This window comes from Anser brachyrhynchus, assembly GCF_964034855.1.
Source record: "Anser brachyrhynchus genome assembly, chromosome: 7".
Classification (NCBI taxonomy): domain Eukaryota; kingdom Metazoa; phylum Chordata; class Aves; order Anseriformes; family Anatidae; genus Anser; species Anser brachyrhynchus.
The window spans coordinates 2,530,101-2,556,594 of NC_137701.1; the positions used below are offsets into that span (position 1 = coordinate 2,530,101).

At 43.7% G+C, this 26,494-nt stretch overlaps 2 protein-coding genes across 12 annotated transcripts in view; one reads left to right on the forward strand and one right to left on the reverse strand.

Moving 5' to 3' along the window:
• Positions 1-25,894, forward strand: part of LOC308198140 (uncharacterized protein) — a gene marked incomplete at its 3' end in the record, with an annotated part of 176,686 nt that extends 150,792 nt beyond the window's left edge. For both annotated transcript variants that reach the window (XM_080599941.1, XM_080599940.1), the window contains 2 exons: positions 10,048-10,144; positions 16,195-25,894. In XM_080599941.1, coding sequence (XP_080456067.1) covers positions 10,048-10,065 — 18 coding nt within the window. The remainder of the gene's footprint in view (positions 1-10,047; positions 10,145-16,194) is intronic.
• Positions 4,465-26,494, reverse strand: part of PLCL1 (phospholipase C like 1 (inactive)) — a 199,071-nt gene continuing 177,041 nt past the window's right edge. For all 10 annotated transcript variants that reach the window (XM_080599883.1, XM_080599885.1, XM_080599892.1 and 7 more), the window contains one exon: positions 4,465-6,199. In XM_080599883.1, the coding sequence (XP_080456009.1) occupies positions 6,017-6,199 (183 nt within the window). In that variant the 3' untranslated portion in view covers positions 4,465-6,016. The remainder of the gene's footprint in view (positions 6,200-26,494) is intronic.

A 26,494-nucleotide genomic window follows, 5' to 3' on the forward strand; every position in this document is an offset into this window, starting at 1 on the left:
ATATCTAAGTATCTTATTTAGCTGCATTTTCAGCTGCCATCTGAAATTGATGCTTTGCTTGGCATATTCAATCCCTTCCCATATTCTAAATTCTTGATTAAATTCAATTCAGAGACCAAGGATGAACTATAGGCATTCAGTCAGGTTGACTTTAAGGGCTAAGACTTTGGGTCAAAAACGATCATCAGTTTCATCTTACAAAAAAGAATGCTTCACTCATTATTGCAAGCAAAAATATCTAAAATGCTCTTAATGGCACATTGTATCATTAAAGCACAGCAATTTTGTGAGTTTTGCATGCCAGTGTCAAATGAGGTGATTTAATGTGGTATCACTTAAAACTGACTGACACCTGCAGCCAGGAACTGCACTGGACAGTACACTCCTACCTGCCAGGCTGGAGCACCAAACCACACACACACAGCATCAACTGTGCCACGGCCCCAAAACCATCCAGCTCCAGAGGGCTGCCACTGCTGGAAATGCCTCTTGGTCCCTGGGCTGCAGCTGCAGGTCACCCCATCCTCTTGCCTTCTTCCACGGCTGCGCTGCAGCCACACCAACCCATTGATCTGGGACAGAGCCACTGTGCCCCCAGCCCTCACCGAGATCTGTGCAAACCTCTGCTGGTAGAAACCAGCCCCACCAGTTACCAACCCACTCCCTGCCCCAAGTGCCCCTCTCCACCAGCACAGCGAGGGCAATGGCCACTCCTGGGGGCTCTCAGCCGGCTCTCGCCCACGCAGCCCCCCAGCAGCCCGCATTCCTCCCCGCATGCGACACACGTCGACCCTCCACCTCCTCTCCCTGCACACTTACTCTTGGCCTCAAGCATCACATTTGCTTCCTGAGCCCACTGTATTCATGTCTTAATAAATTAATGGGCCCCTGCTGCACAGTTTAACAGGGAAATTACTTCTAACACCACCAATAATTCAAACTTGCCTTTGCATTCATTTTTCTTCCAGCTTCCAGAGCAGAGTGGTATGCACTGTGTGCAGCACGCAGCTGTCAAATCTAACACTTCTTCCTGCTCATGTGTTGTCTGCAGAGATTTTGATTTCTGCACGTTCTCTTGAAATTACCCTATGAATATTTTCTGCAAAAGCAATTTATTGTTCATAAACTACTTCAAATAATCAAAGAGAACAGAAAATCCTCATTTAAAACATGACCTGTTTCATCAGGGCATGTTCACACAATATTTTCTGTTGCACAGGAACAGCTGGTGAGATAGCTCTTGCATCACATTTCTTGCCTGACTGCTGACATCTTGGTTACTGAACTTGCATATTCCTCAACATTAAATTAAAAAGGAAACATCTTTTATCAGGGACCTGTTCTGGAAAGCAAACACAAGACTACTCAGCCTGAATCTATACAAAGGCAACTCAAAGAATGGTGCCAAATTATTCTCATACATGGGGCTACCTTGGGATTTTCATACCTGCCCTGGGAGGAGAAGGGGGACATCTTGGTGCCTGGTGAAGCCTCCACCTAAAGAGCTCCCTTCAAAACCATCCTTACCACCTACCTCCTCTTATGCAAGATGTCCGTAACACAGCCGAGCATTATAGGTGCAGACATGGTAAGGATTTTCTCCCACATTTGGAATTTGGAGAATAATTTTATTAGTGACCCACAAAACAGCAATAACCTAGCCCAGGCCTCTCTAAGCCAGATTTAGTTCCCCAGTTTCTGCAGCAGTGGCTAACACACCCAGCACGCAGGTCTTCCAGCTCTCCGTTCCCACATCAGGCGCTCGCCTGCTCCTCACGCACAGGTTGCTCCCCGGCAGAGCCACAGTCAGCTGCGCATGAATATGAGACAAAATCAAAATCCCCTCTTAAATAACCGTTCCTTCAGTGCTGTTCCTGCCCATCACATCCACTTCTCACGCGTCCCAGGAGATTCAAAGTAAGTATTTCTGGAGTGAACCCTGCTGCCTGAAATCATTAAATCATCCTCTGTTCCCAAGTGCACGTTCACAGTGCACAGATGTTTTTGTATCTCACAATCACCTTGCCTCTGCTAAGCACTGCACTTCACAAGAAGTAAATCTCAGATTTATTGAACTCATACATCATCTGCTGCTGCTGCAGTGTGAGCTGGGACTGACACACCCAGTCCCACAGCAAGAAGGAGGAGGGGAAAAGAGAGCGCTCCTGCAACTTCATCACCTTTTCGTTTAACGGCCCTTCCTGAGTTAGCCCGTGTGAGGCTGCTGTCTGGTGCAATAGGACTGGGATGGAGGCCAAGGAGGCTACGACCCAATGTTTTAGTCTGAACCGACAGACGGAAGAGATGGATTATTATACAGGAAAGCTCTTGCCGTGCATGTAATTATCTGATAACGAGCTATTTTGGGAGATGAATCTCAGAAGGAGGAACACACAAAGCTCTCACCTTTTTTGCACTGGGAAGCTGCATTATTGCTTTAAAAGTGGGGAATAAAATCCATGAAGAACAACACAGAAAAAGAAGTGTAGAAGCATGGTGCTTTAACTCATGGTGAGCTCAGGAGAAGGAGGGGGAAGGGGTCAGTCCTGCTGGTCAAGCCAGCATGTAAAATTTGGTAAAAAATATCCCTGCTGATTTAAGATTAATAAGGTCCATGAATGGCTGGACAAATTCAGACTCCTTTCCTGTGCCTCATGTCTGGATTCGTTCATGTATACAAGAAGCAAAATACAGATGAAACCTCTGTGTCTTCTCTTTTCCCTCGTGGGTCACGGTGCTGAACACAGACAGAGGTCACACTGCAGCCTCATTGCAGGGAAGGGGCCATCAGGGCTCTGAGATACTTGTCCCATCTTTTCTCAGGAAATCTGCAGGAACTTAACACCTTTGACCAAACACTCCACCACACTTGACCAAAGGTGCAGTTTAGCAGGTGCCAGACACAGAAGCGTGTGGACAATGTACTCATGAGTGTTGGTGGAAGCGATGCCCTCAGGAGAGGACAGCAGGTCGAGGCTCAGCCCTCCTCACACTTGTTGATTCCCCTGTGTTCACTGGCAGGAAAGGATTTGTCGGACACTGGTGCTGCAGGACAGCCCAAACACAGCACTGGATGTTCTGAGAGCATCAGCACATTTCAAAGGGGCTTCAGAAATCCATAACCTAACCTACACTTAGGGAAGGGAAAAAATCATTACTTATCTTACAGATGAGAGAATGACACAGAGAAAATAAATATAACGATTAAAGACTCAGTGGCAGAGTGGGAACAAGTACCCAGGTAAATTCATTCCTGTACTCCCTCTAGCAGACATCTTTGCATGCCAGTCTGCTGAGAGCTTCTCTGATTTCTCTTGCCAAACACACTGTAAACAACTGTGAATACCTATAAACCCTTCCCTACCATCACTTCTGCAGAAGTAATTGCTATAGATCATATCTGCCCATTCAGGTGGGAAATGAGGCAAATCATACTGACATGGAGCAATGAGAAGGTTGTACAACTGGAGGAAGCCAGGCATGTCATGAAACCCTTCCTGGCAGGCCAGGCAGTCCCTCATACGTTGTTGCCATCAATGCTGGATATGATCTTTCCCATGTCCTCTCTTTCAAGGCTGAATTTTTATTACACTGGTGGCCACTAGCATCCTTTCCCAGTGACTTTGAAAGGTGCACAAAAGAAGGCGAAATGGACTTTTGCCACCAGCCCCTCTTCACACAGGAGGGAGTACAGGGCTGCTCCAGCCGCGGGGCTGCAAGTGCCAGTGCCTGGAGTGGCCCCAGCTGCTCGGGGCTCTCTGGGGCACGCAAAGTTTTATTCCTGTATTTCAGCACAGAGAGCCACAGCCTGAGACTGGTACGGGACACGATCTGAATGCTAAATATAGTATGAAAAGTATGTGCCTGCATGCTATGGGATTTCTGTCCAGCCACCATCTTCTGGTTCAGCAAATGCATATAGACCAAGTGCTGTGTGGTACCTCTTGCAACTTCAGCACAGAAAGTAAGTCCTTCTCTCCTTTTCTGAAGCAACTTTGACCTTCTGAGAGAAATGCCTTATGAAGACTGCTTCTTTCACAACTGGTGGCATTAGGTTAACAATTTCTGTCCTCCCTAATTGTAAATTCTGAAGGTCAAGTGCTGTTTTTCATATAAACACAACCCATGATGAAATAAAGAAGGTAACCCAGGAGGGCAAAACGTGACCATGCACCATGATCTGAGCTTTAGGCCTTGCATGAAACACAAGACACTCCTTCTCTGAACCTTATTGAAGGCTAAATACACACTCATAATCTAACAAAGAGATAAACAAAGGATTTAGGACTGGATCTGAACATATATGGCAAGTTTTTCTTAAATGGTATTTAAGGCGTCTGAGTTACAACCTTTGCATTAATACAGTTCCTGTTTAAGCAGGACCTTATCACAAGCAACTCACCCACCCTGAGTCTCACTGGTTGCCTTCTGTGTTAAAACACTTTAAAAACATGGGTCAAAGTTGTTTCATAGCTTTACTCTCTTAGTAATGTGCAACATGAACATAATAGTGTTACTAAGAAGTCAAAAATAACTTAACACAATAGCTATTTAAGATTCTCCAATGGTCAAACTTTCAGCAATTACTTTTTGTTAAGTTCAGAAAATTAGTATATTTGTTAATCAAATTAATTTAAAAAGTAGCTTTTCAAAATAAAAGCAATGCTTTAAATAAATATAGTCTTTTTTATAACCATAAAACACTTAGTTCTGTTTAGGTAACACAAATACTACACTTGAGTACAGCACTTAAATGATTGAAATGAGCGTTGTGAGCGTACATGAGCTGGACACTGGGAAGGACAGGGATGCAATGCTTTGGGACATTTTCTGTCTCCCTTCTACAGCATCACAAAAAGGCATCCAATCCTCAGCGCTACCCTAAACACTTGACATGTGCCAGGACATTTGTAACTGCTGCACATAATTGCTGGTACCCTGTTTTTTCCCCAAGCTATTTCTCTAACACTACATCCATAGCAGTTCTGCAGCCTTGTTTCAAATTTCTAGCACAGCATGATTCTTAACCAGAAACAAAAGGCCAGATCCTGCCCGTTTTATCCCACTGACTTCAACAGGATCACTAAGTAGAAGGCAAGCAAGATCTGACCTCTCACACCTCTTCCAGTAAAGCTCACAGTTTATGAAATTTATAAAATCTTCCTTCCAATACTTGCACCATCGGGCGTTTCAGAAGGACCTGAAGCTCACCTTCAGAGTTCACAATCACCGAAGAATATTCACAGCTCCTTGTAACTACAGGGCTGACTAGCTGTGTTCATCACTACACGAGTTAAATGCCTATCAGCAAAGACTGTAGCTGTCCTGCAGATCTACAAGGTAGCAATGATTCACTAGAATGAAATAAATCAGCTAGTTCTTACATTAATGTCTGTTATATGGATGTAGCCCAAAGAGCAGTTTGCTAAAATTCAGTGAAATGTACACCTGAAATCTAATCATAATCTATCCAAAAATTCTGACCATTTAATATATCCTTTGCTTGAATTGTTCATTAAAAATCATGTTTAGGACCTGCAGCAAACCTGTTTTTGCCCTGACAGTCGTTAGTGACATTTGTCAATGCACTTTGTTTGTTTAAACAACTTAACAGTAATATAACCTGTAAGTTAAATGATAAAAGCTGGAGAGTAAAATAAAGCACAAAACTGATACAAGTACTCTCTATTTGTTTTGATCTTCAGAATGAACAGGCCTATTCAAAGATGAGAAATGAATAAATTAGCAAATGGCTAATGTAACACATGAAAGGGCGTCTACAAGATTTGCATGCGTGCACACATGCGCACTTGCATACAGACAGCTTGGCTTCATTAGAAATCTCACTACCAGAGTTTAACTTAGATAAATTAACTGCATTAAAATACTGACATTGTGAGGATTTTAATACTATCAACACCCTGTAGAGGGCATTCCTGTGTGAATTTTTAAATGCTTTAAAAAAATAGTTTAGAGTTATTGAAATCTGTGACAAATGCGACAGTTCTGCCTCTGATCACAGCCTCCCATTCTCATCTCCTGTATCCTTCTCCTGTATCGCCTCCAGGCACCGTTTTGACTTTGCATCTGCATGTCCGCTTCCAGTTTTGCTCAGTCCGCAGGACAGACAGGCCAGCTGGATCTGCTTCATGTTCTCCAGGGCTTCATTCTTGGCGTTCTTCAGGAGGTCACCTTGGCCCTGAGGATGCACACACAGACAGGCAGAGAGAGTCAGGGATCACACACATTGCTTGGGACCAAAAGCAAGAATACCACTCTCATGTGTCTGCTGAATTGTTCAGTACCATGGAATGTGACCCAGGTCCTGTTTCAAATCCCCTCTGCCCCCCTGAATGCCACCCTTAGTGGAAGGGACTGAAGTCCCTTGTGCAGCTCGGCTCACCAGGGAAGGCAGCAGCCAGCACACTGGGAAGGGTGAGTGTGATGGGTACCAAACTTCCCCCTTTCCAGAACACCCCTTGGGAGGCAATTTGGACTGCTGTAAGGAGCCCGCCACCTCCCAAGAGCCTGTCCCTGCAGGGAAATGGACTCTCTTCTTCCACGGTCAATAGCAAGGTCCTGCCAAAGACAGGGCAGCACATGGTACCCTCTCCTTGTGCCACTTCTCCATCCTCATAAGAACACCTCTCACGTCAGATCGCAAATGGCAATGACTGCAGGTACCCAGCTGGGGTCCCTTACAGGCCATGAGACTCCAGTTACCCACCCCTCCTTGCACCTGGACTTGCTATCCAGCCTTTAGCAGAAGCAGGCCAAACTGCGTGGTTATAAGAAGCAGGACAGCCTGTAACACCACAGTGAATCCATCCAGACCTCTCTTAAGACCTTCATTCAGGCACTTTGGAATGGAAGACTAGATGAGTAAAAGCCTAATTTTATATCTGCTCAAAGCATGCAAGGGTGAAGTGACTAACAGACTGTCAATCCGATTCGTAACTACCAGGAAAAACATGTTACATGAGATTTATATTAAAGAGTTTGTGTTCAAAAATGCCAAAATGAATATTTATGCAATATTGATATCTCAAGTGCCATAATACCAGATTCTGGTGCTAGAGGATACAAATAAATAAAAACCAGGAGATGCATCTGGTAATTAAAATTCAGTATCACTAAGAACTTGAGCTGCTCTTCTCCTAATGTCACCCGAAGTACAGCCTAAAATACACCACTCTGTGCAGCTGTTTGTGAGCATATTCAGAAGGAATAACCATGCTGACTGAAATGTCACATTCACATCCCTGCAACCTAACCTGACCTCCTGCAAGCACAGACGCGTTGTGAGGTCTCACAGGAGACAACAGATGTTATGGCAAGAGCTGGGGCACACTGGAAGGGCGACTGACCAACTCTCCTTCAGTTTTCAAAACAAACCAGATGTGTTGGAGAGGAGACAACACAACACCTTCCAGCAGTGGGAACACCTCAGCTCTCCTTTCCCCAGCGATGAGAGGAAGGGGTTTATCTGACACTGATGACATTTCCCTTTTTGCCAGTGCCTGGCACCAGGCTTGCACCGCCTGAGTCTCTGTTAACAATGTTCACAAGCAAGAAACAATGGTGGCTTGCAAGTCCCCCAGCACTGGTAAACACCACGTGGTAAACAACATCAGCCAGAGATGGCATCCTGCACCCGAGGAGGTGATTGCCTCATCTCCTGGTGACATGACTTTGTCCCTGCTGAACAACACAAATCACTACCCAGATGCTAGGAATCCAACTTAATGCTAGAATAATGAAGAGAGCAGGGACTGAGCAAGCAGCTCCGTGCTGTTTGGTATGGAGCACTTTTTAAGAGATTTGTATCTCAGCAGCATGACAGTTATGGGAATACACAGATGAACAGCTTGGAACCCAGCAAGCAGGCATGGCTTGAAAAAACAAGACAATAAAATTTATACAACACATACTTCACATAGATGCGATCTTGCCTTTAGGACAAAGGTTGGGCTTATGTTTAAAGGTGGTAGGCAGGGATTCAAGAGCCCCCTACCTGCCTCCAGTGCCTGGCACGGCCCACTGTTTCTGTCTGCAGATGAATGGGGATGCAAGCCAATACTGTAGTGAGAGGGACAACATGCCACAGCGTAGCCAGAGAGCTCCCACAGCAGCATCACTAATGACACCATGTCAAACACGGTGGTAGATTCTTCATTACACAGATGCAATTTAAAGTACTTTGGTTTTAGAATGAAATAGATCCAGCTGCAGCAGGGCTGGTTGCTAGTTCTTTCGTGTCACACATACGGGACTGCTGACACTGAAGGTTGCACCAATGAGCTGCCAATTAGTGTGACGACGTTTTGCAGCCTTAAATTCTCTGAGTAAAAAACTGTCACTACATATTCATGTACAGGAACAGAAAAATCTCCTGAGCACAAAAAGCAACACAAAATAGACAACCCTACAGCACCATGAACGACTACACCCAAAACCTGAGAGAGCCAGTGCAAAGGAGAGGTGAAATGATGCTGCTGACAATGATGAGGGAGGCCCAACACATGGAAGCATCTCGTGTCCCCTTAGTTGGGGTGTCTAGGGAAAGACTTCTCAGAGCTTATTCTCTGCTGCAGCATGGCTAATGCTTCCCTGGGCAGTGGGAGCAGTCACATATGCTGTGCATAGAAGAGGACGATTTCCTGTCATATAGCAGCAGAAGATGAATACAGCTCCATAAGCTGATACAAAAAGAGCTTCAGCTGAGCCTACATTGCCTTCTTATGTTCTGTTCCTTCACAGGGAGAGGGAAGTCTTTCTCAGGGTGGCCCATGAGCTGTATCTTTGCTTAGGGACTCTCATTTGAGACACCCATTTAAGGGAAGCTGTTTAGGATCTGATAAACCCAGTTGGAGGACAACAGCCTGAGCCCATCCTGCCAGAACTCATTTCTGAAGTCACCAGAAGCCAAGAGACTTCACAGCCAGTGTGACAGTGCTGAGCCATCAGCTCTCCCTTATGCATATTCTGATTTCACATTTAAGTAACCAGGCAATTCAGATTACAGGTTTCATTTGAGGCAATGCATGACATGTCTTCTGGTTCCAAGAAGAGAAAAACTCCTCCTGAGCGTACTTCCAATGTTTTGAAGATATTCTTATTTTGCAGTGATCTAAAAACAGAAATGGACTTATCAAAACAGTGCAATTCCATTCATGTGCAGACCAATTGATTTATGTCTTAGTTTCCTTGTGCTTTTTATTTTTAAACAGTTGGTTTGTTTGAGCAAGCTGAAAGAGCAAAAATGATTTTGAATCATCTATCACAAGAAAATTAATGACAAACCAACCCCCTCTGACAGAGCTATCATAATTCTAGAGACAGCATAAAAAAAAATCTGTGGGCATGCTCTGTTTGAAAAGCCATCTGTTTGCTTTGAAAAACTGGCTGTGAACATAATCCACTTAACAAAAGTGTTAGCAAAATTGTATCAACACCTTAACGAACTAAACACTGGATAGAAACTGGGGTAAACTTTGAAAATAAGATTGCATTGAAACAACCTTCATAAAACACTCAATGTGATAATCTCTGTGCACAGAACAATCCTCTTTGCTCTTACAAACAAAGCATCTCTCTTCCATACAGAGATCACAGCGGTCCATTTTGACATCTATCAATCTATCTTCCTTCTGCTATTGACATCACCAGCCTTCCTAAAAATAAATACTTGTGAGAAAGGTTGAACTTAGTATTTGGCAAGACACTAAATTAAGCCAAAATAGATTAATAAAGCGTTGCAATTGAAAATCTGATCAAGAGGCCCATTTTTATTTAGTTAGGGAACGTTAAATGTAAGGCTCCCTACCCAACTACAACTAGTTGTGAAACCTCAGCACAAATTAACATTATTGTACAAATAGCAAAGCTTGTCAAGCAAGTGTAAGATTACAAACCTGTCTCTTGACAGGTTAACACTATTTAGGAACCAGGAATAATCTGTCGTAGCTTTAAATATTGCTCAGTTAGATAGATGTTGGTGATGGCTACAGATTGGATGAATTTTTTATGCTTTGTTCTTTTTTCCAGACTCAGAAGTTTTTATGAGTCAAGACTACAGCTCATTAAATCCATCTACAAGCCAGACTCTGAGATCTTGGGGAAATGAAAGGTGGTGGTGGTTTAGGTAAGCAAGTGAAACACTATTTTGTGTTTGATTCCACAACACTTTTTTTTTTATATAATGCATGTATATTTCTACACAGATATAATAACTCCGGTAAAGGTATGTACATAAATTACTATTTCTGTTTTAATGCTTTCCAGGAAACACATTTACATCATGATGCACTGTTGGTTTGGGGCTCCTACCCTTACAGGGGCCCAGGCGGTGGCAAAGGCAGGACAGGGACCCCCAGGCTGCGGCTGCCCGCACAGGCATCAGGGGGCTGCAGGAGGACCCTGACAGCCACAGCTTGGCCCACTCTGACACTGACAGCACTAAAAGGCTGGCTGATACAAACGATATTCTTTGCCACCAGCCACACAGAAAAGCCTGTTTTGGGCAAAAGGGCCTTTCCAACATCCAAAACCAGCTGTGTTTTCAGGCAGGCTGAAACACTGGCCGCAAAGGCCATTTTGTAATCTGCTTCTTATTAAATCAGACGTCACATATCTCCCGGCAGACACATTCCCTGATAGCATATTATGGGAGCTTTCCTTTTCATTCCACAGGGACTGAGTACGCAAACAATAAATAACAGAGATCTCAGTTCCTCCCCTGCTGTCCGTGCTGCATCACACTCATGATATTAATGCTATTTTAAAAAAAAAACAAACAAAAAACAACTTTTTTTCTCAAAGAAGGAAACCTTTGCATTATTATTTAATCACAGAGTAAAATCCCCACCCCAGGGTGCTTGGCTGAAGAAGCCAGACACAGCCAAATAAAACAACTGTAAGCACTGTGTCACTCCACATTTCAGATGTGGTACAGGTAAAATAACAGGACTGATAATCAGTACTGAGGGACTGGGAAAGCAGAAATGCTGAAGTGGTTGGGATATTCATACACCCTGTGTGAAGGCTGCATTTACTGCGAGGGACACATTTTCAAAGTGTCACAGTGAGACTAATTGTGTTTAATATTAATAAGGAAGCATGCAATTAAATGATCATACATGGCTTTGAAAGTGTAATCCTGAAGAGGAAACCATTAATGAAATGATTAGTCTGCTATGTTAAACTTATTACAAAGAGCAGATATTTTTCCAAGCCTTCCTCAAAGTCAAACATGGGAACAACTGATATGAATTTGATTATGATACGTCCAGGTTTCAGAAGAGTATGATCCAAAAATATACGGAGTATTTCTATATCAATGCAGACTTTAAAAAGAAGAAGAAAAAAAAACAACTTTTCATTATTACTGTATTTCTTTTGTCAGGACGTTTACTTTACTCTCTGTGATAAAGATCATAATGTCCATGTTAGCATGAAAAATGACTCTACACAAAGATTACCCACGAAGCATATAATCACACACAATTTCAAAAATAAGGACTTGTGAAAATAAGTTACCTCACGGGAAAAGCAGGGACCAAATGTTACTTGCCATTTTTTTAAGCTCTGGCATAGGAGAAATTCACCTGCTGTCAGAAAATGAATTAGAAAGGAAGGAAGGCCACAAATATAAAAGCTGACATTTAAATGGCACTTTTGTATCATTTAAGGGCAGGATTTTGGAGAGTAGCTTCCCACATACCAAATTCTGATCCAAACACAACAGCTACATGGCTTAAACCAGAGATTTGCCACTGAGCGAAACAGGAGAGCCAAATGAATCCTCACTGAGGCCAGTCACCCCAGTTTCTCAGTACTCATGAGTAATCACAGACGTCAAACAGGGCGCCTCACTTTGGTATTGGTGTGTTACTTGGAGACCTCCTCTGCCACTTCCCAAAGCAGGGTCTTGCAAAACTTTGCAAGAAGGAAATGCAGCTGCGTATCAATTATATCACACAGAGAACAGATCTGAGGTGCATGAAAATGAAAATATCCACCCAGGGAAAGGCAGTTACCATTACGTGAAGCATTAAATCTCTTTAATGAGAGCTGGAAAGGGAAACTATTTTTGAATAGCTTTTTTTTTTTTTTGCGCAGTTTTGTTTGACACAAGGTGAGATTATAAAGATGAGGGGAACATGAGTTTTTAGATGAGTATCAAAGTTGAATCAAAGGTTGTGCCAAGCAATGAGGGCTGATCTGCTCAGCACAACATAGCCTGCAGCTCAGACAGCAAAGGAAGAGGAAGATCAGGAAGAGAAATACAGAAGGAAGAGGAAGAGCTGACAAAACTGTCTCCTGCAGTCAGAGCCATTCAGATTCTTTTAATTACACAAGCAACAGCTGCACCCCCTGACCTGCGACTGTTCCCTAGCTGCTGTCTTCAGGGCAGCACAACCTACCTGCCTCCTGAACAGGCTCTGCTGGGACACCAGCAGAAGGAAGGTCTGCCTGAGGTGAAAGGCAGATTTACATGCTGGGGTGAGAATCAGAACAGCCACAGCAGAGACACCTCCTCCCTCCCCAGGAGGAGCCACCATCCCGTTTGATGACTGTTTATGGGCACATTTCCTCATAGGACAGAGGTGAGGCTCAAGACGCCAAAACAACCTCCATACATTTCATGAACCAGCCACATGGATGCTGACTCCAGGCTTTCCTGCCTCTCTCTCATTACACAGGGGGCTGAGAAGGCTTGGAGAATAAAAAGAAACTCAAGGTTTTTTACTACTAGTTTACTACAAAACTGCCAGCCTACCACTTGTATATTTCCAAATTGCACAACACAGTGAAATGGAGACTTTGAGGGAAGCCTGGGAGGTGGAAATGGGAAAAACTCTGCTGTGATGTAAGGAGAATCTCAAATACAGTCACGCAACCAGCAAAAGCACAAATACTAAGGAAAAACTTCCGATTCTGGCTGTCAGCCTTCCCAGTGCAAGGATATCACTGCCTTGTGCAGCTGCAGCAACTTAGGGAAGACTGTCTGTGTTTGTAATTCTCTTACATGATCTGCCTAATGAAATAACTGAGAAGGACCTATGTGGCCAGCTTGCTCTCTGAAGCACAGTCAAGTGCCCAAACACTGCTGGCTCTAGACCAAAGCCTGAGAAGGAATTAACGTCAAGCACTTTCTTGACCTACTAAGTGGCAAAAGCACTCACGCTGTAGTGTTCCCTATTGATCTTTAAACAGACCTTTCTACTGAAATCTATGGCCTCTAGCAAATCACTGGCACTGTACAGATACTAACCTATTGTTTCACGCAGGCATTCTATGTATAAAAAAAGCAGTGTTGTTTTTTTTTTTTAATGCCTCTTGGTTCTCTCTCATCTGGGTGTTTCTATTAAATTACCTTATATGAGGCTGTCAAAAGCCATAAATGTGAACATTGACTGTCTGTAACTGTGCTGCAGCAAGAATTTGCTTTCAGAAATAACGGCATTAATTTCACGTTAGCAATACGCCAAGCAGTTCAGCTGTCTGTATGTCTCCCAGGCACTGCATCTCACAGACAGTTTGCATGCACAGACACAAACATACGGATTCTGGCTCTCAACCCCTCCATGCTCAGAGCCTGTCTTTTTTCTGGTGCTAAGTTTGAAATTGGAGGGGAGCCCAGGAGTGCACAATCAATAGCAAGAAAACCCCATACCACTGAAGAAACAGAGGCGCTATTTATTTTTAATACACAGCCATGAGGTGGAAGTCTAAGCTGTACGTCCAGGCATTTTTTGGTCCTCCTATGGTCATAAAACCCAGTTCCACACATTTACCAGCACCAGCTCGTAATTCTAGTAAAGTCTGAAGAGTCCTAGCAAAAACAAAACAAGGGGGAGGAAAAACGAGGCACTAAGGGCAGACTTTTCTTGCATTTCATTTTTCTAATAAAAGGACCAGCTGTGGGAAAAGATATGTTTTGCAGCTCACAGAACACCTGTGCAAAGCAAGCCCTGAGCAAAACACTCGGCTGGAAATAGCTGGCACTCCCCCACCTCCCTGCTCCCCGATGTCGTCCACACTGACGCACAGCCGCGCCGGTTGCCAATGGCACAGCTAACACTGAAATCAAGTCCTTCTTCACAAGTGGTGGCAACAAAATGTCCATTAAGTTCATCAGAAACTGGGAAGGCTTTACTAGCCTTCTCAGATCTGGTTCTGTGTTGACTGAAGAGGCAACAGTGCTATTTTTGGCTTTCAGGTGTTTTTTTCTTGCTTGCTTTTTGGGGTTTTGGAGGGGGGTTGTTACAGGAGATGTAGCACAAATATTCCCTGCTCTCCTCAGACCACTGCTTAGAGCAATAGCTAAAAAAAAAAAAAAATACCTGCAGCTGTGCTTACTGCTAACTGAAATAATCTAATTAAGATGAAATGAAATTAGCTCAGAGAACTGAATCTCTGGACAGGTAACAGAGCATACTCACACAGCGCTTCTTCCTACATACTGCTCCTTATGCTCTTCTGGTCTCAGATTAATTGCTTGGCATAAGGAACTATACGGTTTGCAGATCCTCTGTCTCTCTGAAGGTGGCTGGCAAACATCACCAGCTGATTAGGGTGCAGGAATTTGGAGAACCCACCACAGCTCCCTGTTTCTACACAGGGGACGTGTAAACCTCTCCTCCCTTTGGCTGCAGTGCTGGGCAGTCAGCTTGCAACCTGCCCATGAGCGGCACAAACAAATAAAGGACTTCATGCTGTAGCAGAAAGCTTTAAGCTGAGACAAAAAAATGCTACATCACATGAAAGATGGGGGGGGGGGGGGGGGGGTAATTCAAACAAACACAAAAACTAACAGTTAGGATGAAACATTTTTTTAAAAGCTACCTTACAGTGATCTGATCCACCTCATGTCTGCCAGCTCAAATGTCATTCCCCTGAAGGTAACAGCAGGTTTGCCAGTGAGACTGGCCAGTGACTTTGGTAAAAACAGAACTGGGCCATTTTCTCTGCTCACATTCCCCCAGCCAGAGGTCAGAAAGGCTGCTGTCTGCCAGCAACTGTGGGACCTGTGTGCTAACACAGCTTGTTTACCTTGGGAGAATCCCAGCTTCTCCCTCCCAGTGCAGATGTGAAACCAACTACGAACAAGAGCACATAAGGTTATTTTTGTAAGAAACACACTGACCCAGGAGGCCACGAGCTACTGGAACAAAGTGACTGAGGGAATAAAAAAATTAGGAAGGGTCAGAAACAAGCATGACTGGATGTGAGAACTTTCCATGAAACACAGAAATGGAAACACAAAGCAAATCAAGTGAACCAAGCACAAAAAAAAAAAATGGTACGAGATGGGTATTGTAGTATTGACTTACACACTCATTCCCCTAAAACTTCAGTGAGGGAAACAATTTCCAAACCGCTATGATGCCATGCCACTGAAAATAAGAGACTTCTCAGCAAAATCAAACTTAATTCATAGAATATCCCAAGTTGGAAGGGATCCATAAGGATCACTGAGTCCAACTTGTGGACTCAAGGACAATTTGTAAGCCCAATACAGTAATACTTCCCAATTTACTGGTGAGGGCTGGAGAGGACGTCACACTGGGGGAATTTAGATTCCCCAACTTCAGATCACCGAGTCGCCCACTGAAGCTCTCCTGCTGATGCTGCCAGGAGCCTCCAGACTCAGCTCATTTATCTCTGACAAGTACATCTCGTTCAGACAGCTCATCTGAATTTTGTTCAGCAAAGCAAAGCATATGATTAGATTATGGACCTCAGTTGAGTCCTATGCTTTATTTATCACAGGTTACTAAACAAGACTGTGAGGTCTCTGTCTAAAAAATAAAGATAACACGGACATCAAGGGGGTGTTGAGGGCACCTAGCTTTGGGAATGGTCTTTGGCGACCTCCTTGTGTTACCCATAGAGATGGCCTGGAGCAGTCAAAACTAAAACAATGTGCAGATGCTTGGAGCAGGGGATCTCTACCCAACTGCCTAGTCACAGCTTTAGGAAAGAAATTGCAAAACTTAAATAATCTTTTCCTCCTCCATTTAAATAACTCCATGGAGCACTAAAAATCCTTATTGAACCACCTCTTGCAAGGCGAGTCAGTAGAGCTCTTCTGGATTCACACCAGTGTGACTTCTAGGAGATGGTTCCCATGCTGTGGGGCCTCCAAGTCATCCCAAAGGAGCCTGCACAAACATGTGTCTTTTTCAGGTGCTTTTCATTGCCTTCATCTGGCTCACCTCCTCTCGGTACACCAGCACGACCAGACCACAGGTGCTAAGGAGCAGGAGTTGGGCAACACCAGGTGAGAACAGGCAGAGCACTTAACTGTCATTGTGCAGAGTGAACCACAGTGCCTCAGTAAAGCTTCTCCTGCCAACATGGGACCTATTTCTGATCTGTAACATGGAGGATCCTGAGCACAGGCCTTTTTAGTTTACTCTTTTATGTCTGACTGTTGTCTCTCTCTAAGTCTGCTCTCTTGTGTACATAGTCTGACATAAGCAATGCTGCCTTTTTCTTTTTGTGATCTAAAAATAAACAGAACCTGCCACAGCAACAGTCTCTGCTTTTGTCTCAGCTTTTCTCACCAAACAAATCCCACAGGACCCTGTGAAGTGGGCAGTAACCCACAGGAGAGAGAATCACCTTTGTCTCCAGCCCTCACCTAGGGCTCATCATCTTGCACTTTATTTCACATGATCCAAGGAAAAGAAAACTGTAGTTGTCAAGGATATGGAACAAGATTACTGTACAGTGGATTGGGAAACTGCAAAGCTTACTTCCACCTGCAAGCACTGCAGCCTCTCATTCCTCAAGCACTGCCACACAGCTCCTGCGCACATTTTTGGGAACACTTGCCATGGCTGCAACTTACAGGATCCGCCAGTGCTGCTGGGGAAGAATAACTGCAAAGAAACACCTACGACTTCTGTTTAATGCAGTTTGTGGCTTTCCACTGACTGCCTAAGCCCAATCCACAGATCCATATTGCCAATAAATGTATATGTTAACATGGAAGTCTTTACTCAACAGCCAGTGACCCCAGACTACAAAAATGAATCAATATCATCATTGTGCTAAAGAGCGTTTTATTCTGTTAACCACAGACCTTGGAATACATTAGCAGCGTGGATGAACATTTTCTCATTTCAATGTAAGGAGGCAAAAAATGGAATTAGGACTCATATGTTGAAATGGAGAAGGTCACACAAGCAAGTCACTGCCTGCTGGATTCAGAATTCAGCTCTTCTGACTCCTGTTCTCATTTAAGTGCAGAAAAAGTCACAAAGGTCCTTGCTAGCAATGGCATCATACACATCCTGACAAATGCAGAGAGGATTCCTATGTATGTCCACAAGGGAGGAGGGGAGGACTTGTCATTCATAAAGAGGTATGCTAGCCCCTAGCTTCAGTAAAAGAGTTGTAAAGTACGTTACCAGATGTGACTGAGGCCACTGACAGTGCCAGGGAAAACCAGAAACACCCTCTCCGCAACAGGAGAAGGGGAGGTTTCAATTGAACAAACGTCAGCTTTCATCACCTCCTGAGCCCCCTGTGGGATCAGCTTCAATTAGACACCCGTTCTGCCTGCAGGGAGCACCATTTTGTAGACACAGGCATGTAATTCACTTCACAAAAGGGGCAGTCAACTTCACATCCTTTATAAACACTCAAACTATATGTGATCTGCTGTAGTGAGCTCAAAACATACAACAAAGGTAATATTTAAAAGACGTTAACCTCCTGGCACACACCAAAATTTACATTCAACTACAACCGTTTCAGACTAGCACTGGTTTAAAGCTCCCAGAACTACACCACTGAGATTTAAAAGCAACATATATGTGATCCCTTCGTTGGGCCCTCTCCCACACACAAATCTGTCCCTCAGTCTCTCCTTGATACTCAGCAGCCTTGCACAAAATTGGGAAAATTCACTGTGTCTGGAGGCTTCCAGCAGAGACCCCCGCTTGCTCTGTCCCGGGATGGATAACCAAGTCACAGAGCCTTTGGCTCAGACACAGGCACCCTCATACGATGACAATGCATGCACAGGCTGCCGAAAGAAGCTCCCCCGTGGCACACAGCCCTGTCATCTAAATGAACTGGTGAATTTAACAGCCTAGGAACACAAACACTCGGGGCAAAAGTCCTTCCAGAGCCCTGTGGGTTACCCTTGCTCGGGTAGGGCACTGAACTGATGCATACAAGCTCCATTTTTAGAGGAAAACAAAGGGAGTTTATTTTACCTGCCTTTCGTTAGCTCTGAAACAATCACAGCTCCACCAGACCTTTATCAGGACATGTGATGCTGATTTGCAATGGTATTTAACAATTTAAAACACAAAGAAGGCAAAATGCCCTGCCAGGCACTCAGTCTCATCTCTACACAGGCCAGAAGCAACAACGCATGTCAGCTGGGGAGGGACAAGACCAGCACAGCAACAGCACATCCTGGGTTGTAATGTGAATCTGCTAAATAATGGAGATTAAACTACAACTGAAATAATTTTAAAATGTAGCATGTCTTTTCAATAATAAATAACCATGCAACCGAATCTCTCTTCTCATATATTATTTAAGGGACATCAGCAATCTTCCAAGTTGTATAAAGAGATAACTGGAGTTTCCTAAGCAATAGTCAGTGCCCAAGTTGATACAGACAAATCTAACCAACTGCATCCAAGAAAAACATCCATTTTATGCGTCTCAGCACATGAATAATATCACCCTGTTTAACTGATCACCCTGAAATGAAATCAACAGTGAATGCAAGAGAGCAAAGGAGGGGACCACCGAGTTCCTCTGTGTTTGAATTCCCACCCAGGCGAGGTACCAAGGGACACAGCCAACCTGGTCTCACCAAGGTTGAGAGGAAGAGGTCTCACCAAGCCCCTCACTGCCATGAGGAGCTGGGGCAGGAGCATCGTAGGGGGCACAAGCCTGCTGCCAGCCCACTGGTCGGGCAAGGACCCAGGGGAAAGGCTCCCGTCCCCTCCAGCAACTGCCCAACTGCCTGGCAGGATGACAGCTCAGTGCAGTTTATAACGCAACTTTCAACACATCAGAGACAGCTCCTCATTTCCTTTCTTTCTTTGTTAGTTCAGCTAGTGACAGATAAAAGGATGAAATATGCAAATTTCAGCTGAAACTTATACTTTCAATACAGCCCTTTTAATTCTTCTGAATGAGGTCACGTTGTCAGATCAGCACAAATAGGATTCCTGACTTCCACGTCTTTCAGGTTGTGTTAATTAACTCCACTGCCGGGTGCAGCAGCCTTTGATATCTGTGTCTCAGATGCAAATGTCACTGGTGCAGGGGAGGGGATGGTAGAAGAAGTTGCTGAAGTTCCTACACTACTTGCAGTTCCTGCCTTCACCGCCTCCTTCAAAGGATGGGAGATGATAGTGACCTAGTTTCATGTAAGCCTTCTTCAGTAGGGAACCATCTACAAAGGCTGTTCCATTCAGCTGTTTCGTATTTCATTTTTCTTTTCTTACTACTACCCATTTTCAAGCTCAGCTCAGACACACACGTGCAGAAACAGCTCACTTTTCTCAAAAGACGAGTTCCCTCAAGGTACTTGTAATCATATCTGTTGATTTTTCAAATAACTTCCTCACAGGTGATAATCCTGTTACTGCTCAAAGCAGCTCTCATAGAACAAATTCTCTTTGCAGTCATACATCTTCACCTGAACATTATTAATTACTTTTCCAGTTGCCCAGTCTTTGTACAGGATGGCCCACAAATGTGAGAGAAGCTGGTCTTTGCACCTAGGTATCAAAACCAGCGCAAGGTTGGTGGAGAACAAAGATGAGAGCAGCCATGGTGCAGGCTGTGTCTGCCCCAGCAACGCAGAGCAGTGCCAGCTCCCACACGCGGCCACCCTGGGGGGAAGTTGGTGTAGACCTGGAGTGATAAACTCACATGAACCGGGTCACAGACAGGGGCAGTTTCAGAGCCATGAGAAGCCTAGTCCAGGTCAAGGATGGGGAAGAACCTGATACATGGGTGAAACAAACACCTTGGCAGTGAGCAACACCATGCACTATTTACTGGTTCTCTTTTTTATATATCTTCATAAATATAGTACTATACTTTAAATGGAGTTCTCCAACTGTTTAGAATGATTTAGATGATGCACATCATTTCACTGCCTGGGGCTAGAGTAAACAGTAGAAATGAAGGGATGCCCTGAACAGAATAAGAATGGTGAATAGGGCTGGAGTGACACAAAGGGAACAAGGATTTAGGGTCAAGGAGAAGAGCCAGGAAAGACAGTGATGACAGAGAGGCACAAGGGGAACCCAAGGCAGGACCTGATCAGGCAGGGGGCTTCAGCAAGCACCCAACCTACACCAGAAGAGACTGAGACATCTATTTTGGCAGACCAGGGCTATTTAAACATCTTGACAACCCTCTGTGAAGTGATGCTAAAATCCACTTTCGACACAGAGGACTTCAGCGTGCCAACCCTCTGCTGGGCTCCAAGCCCGCGCCACCAAGGTGGTCTTGGCACAAGGAGCACCAGGCACAGTGACCCCACAAGCTCCTGGCCCTGCCTCTCACCACCACCGCAATGCGACATGCTCTACATGTCGGCCAGTGGCAGCATCATGTCCACGGCTTTTGGCAATTTGTCCCATCACTGGAAATAAAAGGCACCTTGCGATATTCCTTGCCATCTCTCTCTGGCTTACTTTAGTCAAACACAATAAAAATGAGCAAAGACAAGATATCATCAGAGGCATTTCATACCATCTTTCACTTCTCTAATCTGCTCTTGTCCCAAAGTTGCTGTTGTTTTGTATATATTTGATGGGCTCTTACTTTGCCTGACCTGAGTGTCTGGACCATTGCTTCTTGCCAGTCAACAAAACACTCCTCTTATGCCAGTACTGGACAAAAAAAAAACAGGAATAACTAACATGGGATGAAGTCTCTTCTTTTTGTCAAACTGAGAGCCATGCTGGCACTCCATGCAGTGGCACATCTCCTGAGAGATTCAAGGTATCACAAGGGAGCCAGAGCTATGAACACTGGCAGTTGTTGCTCTCTCTTTCCCTACTAGTCTCTTCAGTTGCCAGCATTTGGTGTTTGCAGATTTAAGATTGCCTGGGTAGCCTTCACATATATTTTAAGCATGTGAATAGTTAATTTGCTCTATATCTGATTTATGTCTTGAAATTTGCCTTGGCCAAGAAAACAGAGCTCTTGTCAGAAACAGCATTAGGTCTTCAAAAGCTCGCACGGAGCAGTCAGGTACCTAGAGAGCCTGTGCTGTACTTGTCTGAGATTGCACCCTCTCTGGAGCAATGCTCCTGCAGCCTGGCTGACAACCCAGAAGAACAGGATATTCCAGCTGATTAACTAGTACTGCTGAGAAACTGGGATTACAATTGTTTTACCCTGATACACACTGTTAAAGTAACTTGAGAAGTTTCTATCACCAGATACAACTGACAAGATCCACCAAGACCAAGTGTCTTTTAATGAGCTCTGCAGGAGCATTCCTACTTTTAGGCTTGGGCAAGAAAGGCAAAAACTAGTGAGCAGTATGAGGGAGAGCTCATGGAGGCAGTTACCAACCTAATCAGCAGAGAACAGCACTCTAAGTACAAGAAGGATCCACCTACCTAATAATTATGTGGTTTGTGTTTGTCTATATACAAAATCCACTGATTAGAAGAGCTTTGTGTGGAAATCACATGCTGTTACTTCTCCATTTTCTAACTCAGTATCATTTAAAGGACTCTAAACCCCACCTTGGTCCCAGAAAAAATACCAAACACATCCCAAAAGGCATGAAGGCCCTATAAACAGGGGCATCCTGAGCCAAGAGCCTCCACCACACTTGCCACCATCTTCTGGCCACACAAGGACCCAGGAATGAACCACACTCCCATCCTATGCCATTATTCCAAGCTCTTCACGTGCTCAACAAGGAGCAACTTAAACACTTCTGTCCTCCCTGACCTTTCCCTTTACTGTTAAATAAAATGAATCCAGTTAAGCAGGCCAGCATTTACAAGAATAAGCAGATGCTGACTGGACCTCTTAACCTTCTATTCAGCACCCTCTTCATCAACCTTTTTATTTTTTTTCCTTCTTTGTCATTCAGTTAATGTGTAAAAGACAAACTTGATCTAGTAACTGCGTGAATAATTAGCCCAGCTCTGCATTTCCTCTCTACCTTTGCAAAATCTGTTGTCTGATGGACTCAGCCAACCTGAGCTGTAGCTGAGCCAGACTGAGCAATGCAGCTGGTACTTCAGAAACAGTCAGGTCATGCAGCCCAGAGAAGTTTAAAAGTTAGAAACAACAATGAACTGCAGCAACAACAGAAATGCAAACCACATGGGGACTAGACGGCAGCAGAGACATCTCTGGAAAATGAGCCTTCAGGGTAACCACATTCAAAACATATTTATCTAGGGAGATCTGGAGATGAGTAGACACAGAATAATCCAACTAGTCCTGCATTTAAAGGCAAGTGAGAACTCTCCATGCCACTCAAACCGCTCCTGCCTTACTGCTCTTGCTGGACTATCACTGTCACAAGGTGACAGCAAATCACCAGAATTTGTTGCTAAGCCACCGTGGCTTGCATTGCATCTATTTTTGCAGTTTCACAGATTGAGCACCAATGTGTGTATGTTCACAGAGAGATGCTGGGAAAACCAGAAATGTCAGATATGAGGATACTTTGGGGAGGCATGGATGGGAGCCTAACTGACACTTACAGGGAAAGAAATATACGGTACGTGGAATACAGCAACTTTACAGGTGCTCACGATTTCACCAGGTTCTAGCTTAATGTCTGGAGAGTAAAGTGTCATGCAAATCCTTTGGCAGCAATTGTATGACATGGTGTAGAATATATTGTTGCAGTCAAGCTTAATTACATGAAATGTCCTCATGAAAATGCCACGCTGCTCTGGGGTCTGCTCTGTAGCATGCCAAGCAGCAAAACCATGGGTTCTTGCCTAACTACAGTAAAAAGGACTGATGTGGAAACAAGCAAATCTTACTTACCAGATGGCTTTAGAGTACTGTACAGTATACATTAAAAACTGTGCCATACTGTAATATAATAATCTTTAAATTAAGACTGTGAAAGGACCTAGTTCTTCCAAAGGATCAGCAGCCTTTGGCATGGTGCCATTGTGCCCAAGGATGTTCTTGCATAATAATCACTGTCAGATACATTGCTTTTCTTCCTAAAGAAAATTGATACCTTCTTAGTGATGCAAAATTCAGCTCAGATAAGGTGAAGCTAGATAAGTATATGCCTGTCTGTATGTACATCTTTCAGAAATCTGGCTTTTGTCACTCCAAGAAGCCTCAAGGTTCTTGGAGTGACAAGGTCACAAAAGTGATCTGGGTCTCCACCACCCAAGTGAGAGGTCTGGATGCTGCACATCTCTCAAGCAACCAAAGGCTGTCGCAAATGACTCTGATGAAGAAACAGGTCATTTGTGGACATCATCCAGAACCACTATTTATGCACAGTTTTGCTGCGTAACAACACTATACCAGAGCTAACATTGTTGACAACTACATCATAAAATTGCAGATTTCTCCCTTAGAGTGAATTGCATTTGCAATTTAATAATTGCATGCCTTCTGCATTCAGCAACCTCTCTCTTTATACATCTAATCAGCATTAATTTAAATGCAAGTTAATTAGCAGATACACTGATGGACAGGTGATGAAACGATCTCGGAAATTAACCACTTGATGTCTTGTAGCCTGGCAGTGTGAAGAACAGCACACAATAATAGTTGGGAGTCCTAATCACACAGAACACACTTATGGCACTAGAAGCAAAATGTTATCACGGGCAGCAAAAAGGTTTTAAAAACATGAATGCATTTCAGAGCAAAGACTAGACGCAAACCTTTGTGGTTTTTTTCTCCTTCAGTAGAAGATCAAAGCAGTAAATGCCACTTTGTCTTTCCGTGTTTTGTCTATAAATAAGTCTGTATGTAGGTATACTAACTAGATATTTACCATCAACATGCAGCCAAGTATTTGGTGGCACTGTTACTGGACTTGGTATCTGCTGATCCACCAAAGTACAGATAGCCCAGGAAGACATGTTTACGGACAGACAAAGCATGTCCACATGAGAGCAATAAACCTGAACCTCACATGAACCTTGCTCAGCTTACTTGTCAAGCAGATCCCACAGAGCAGTTTTGCTGTATCCATCAGGATGAAACGAGTGGTTCCTAGCATGGGGGCTTGCCTGAGGTGGCAAACAAAATGTTTCTTGCCACATTTGCATTTTAGTGGAACTTAAACACAGAAAGAAAAACGGAGGCACAGAAACAGAGGTGCATGGAAATAAAAACAAATGCAAGACTAAGCTTAGGATCCTAACGACTAATTTTGCTGTAAGAACATGATTCTTCTGTCTACTTTAATTACGTTGTGCCTCTCAATATTACTGACTGGATGTCTGACACTATTTTACATGGGACACACAAAAAGATGTACCATTTTAATAATATGTGTCAAAGTTGACTTGTTTGACTGTCACCGAGTTGTAGCTTCCCTGTTCTTACTAACATTTTTATGTCCTGGCAAATAGTTTGTCCTTCTGGTGAGTATTACTAACATGTAATTACATTATATAAACTAAGGAAAAAAAAAACATATTGTTTTGATTCATTCTCATTATGTACCTCATAAAAGTACCCCAGGGGATTTTTAAACATGAAGAATGCCCACAGTTATGTTTTTTATAAAATATACTTTAATCTTACACTGTTACTATTTAATGATTTTGCCAGAAGCAATTTTTTTTTATTGCATCCATTCTTTGTATTCAAAACTTACCTATTGCAATGAATATTTATAAATAAATACATTCATTAAACAAGCTTTTGCTTCACTAGCCTAGGAAAAGACTATTAATCATCTGGCAGGCACGAGCAAAACATAATACCTGCTATTGCTCACGGGCACCTCGCACAAACTTGCAAGCAAAGCTGACTACTCCTGCATGACGTAACTGCCTCCAACAACCCCAAGCACACAAAGAAGCTTTCTCCTGGAGTTGTTTTGCCTTTCTCTCACTTCACCCAGTGTGAAGCAGCTGATGCATTTCCTAAATGTTGCAGGCACTTTCTTCTAGTGAAATGTACATGCAACTGTTGTGGTTTAACCTGACCACCCTGAGACCAGGCACCCAGTTTGAGTGGGGAAGGGTTGCTGATCTCTCCTCACCACAACTCCTGGGGAGCTCTCACCACCACACTGGGGAGAGTCAGTGCCAAATGCAAGACGCAGTTGTAACCAGCAAATAGGTTTGTTAGGGGTAGGGTCACTGAAATACAGTGTTCTTGAAGAGGAGAAAAAAAAAAAAAAAAGAATGGTGACCAACTGCCTCATATCAGACACCTGAAGTACAAAGTGGTTCTCCTTTGCCTAGTATCATTGCTGAATTGGACTTCAGTCAGAATGAAAAGGTGTTTCATTCACTTTTGTACCAGAGGACAGTTGCAACACACACTGTTGGCATTTCAATATACAAGTAAAACAAACAAAAAACAAAAAAATCCCCAAGAAGCTGTGGCTTAGAAATGACACATCAATTATTCTTTGACCTTGACTAAATGTTCATAATACTGATTGTGGCAGTGTGTGCTAGGCAGCAATTATTTTTCATGGAAAATGTTTCTCTAATACCCTACTCATATCTTCATTAATCACAGATCACCCTCAGAGGTCTGAGCTTCTCATTTGACAAGCATCTAAAAATTCGAAAGTTTAGAGCAACCCCGACTGTGTTTATGTTGACTCTGAGCATGAAGCATTTATTTTACTTAACACAGCTAAAGGTATTCAGAATAATGTACAGAACTGCCTAGTGCATTATTTTTTGTCCTCTTTAACTACTCACCTTAATCATGCTGTGTGGAAAAGGTCAGTCTCTTCCATCATGTTTGAATTGGTTGCCTTTTGTTTTCATCTTATTAACTGAGCCTGTGCTGACCCTGTTACTTTCTTTCCATCCCTCTCTCACAGTGAATCAAGGTATACAAGGAACTGCAGGTGTCCCCCAATTCTTCTAACCCTTTCCCACCACCAACAGCCTCTCCCATCCACTTTTGTTCCTCTCCATTTCCAACTCTTTTTGGTTAGTGCTCTTTTCATCTCCACCAGGCTGAAGCATGCCACCTCCTGCTGATTTTGCTACTGCTGTTGCACATCATGTTTTGGTGTATATTTGATTAGCAACCTTGTAAAAATTCCCTCTCATCAGCTGGCCTGCCCTGGGAAGTGCAGGGAAGGTGACAGAGGGCCACAGACAAGCAACCTGCTTAATGGCAGCTGGAGGGAGGAAGCAGCAGGGAGGGAGCGAGGGGACATCAGTGAGCAACGTGTGATCTATCAGAGCAAGGTGGGAAATGAGGCTGTGAAACAAAATGTGACCTGAATGCTAATGACCTGAATGCTTGGCTCAGGTCCCCTCCTTGCCATCTGCACCAG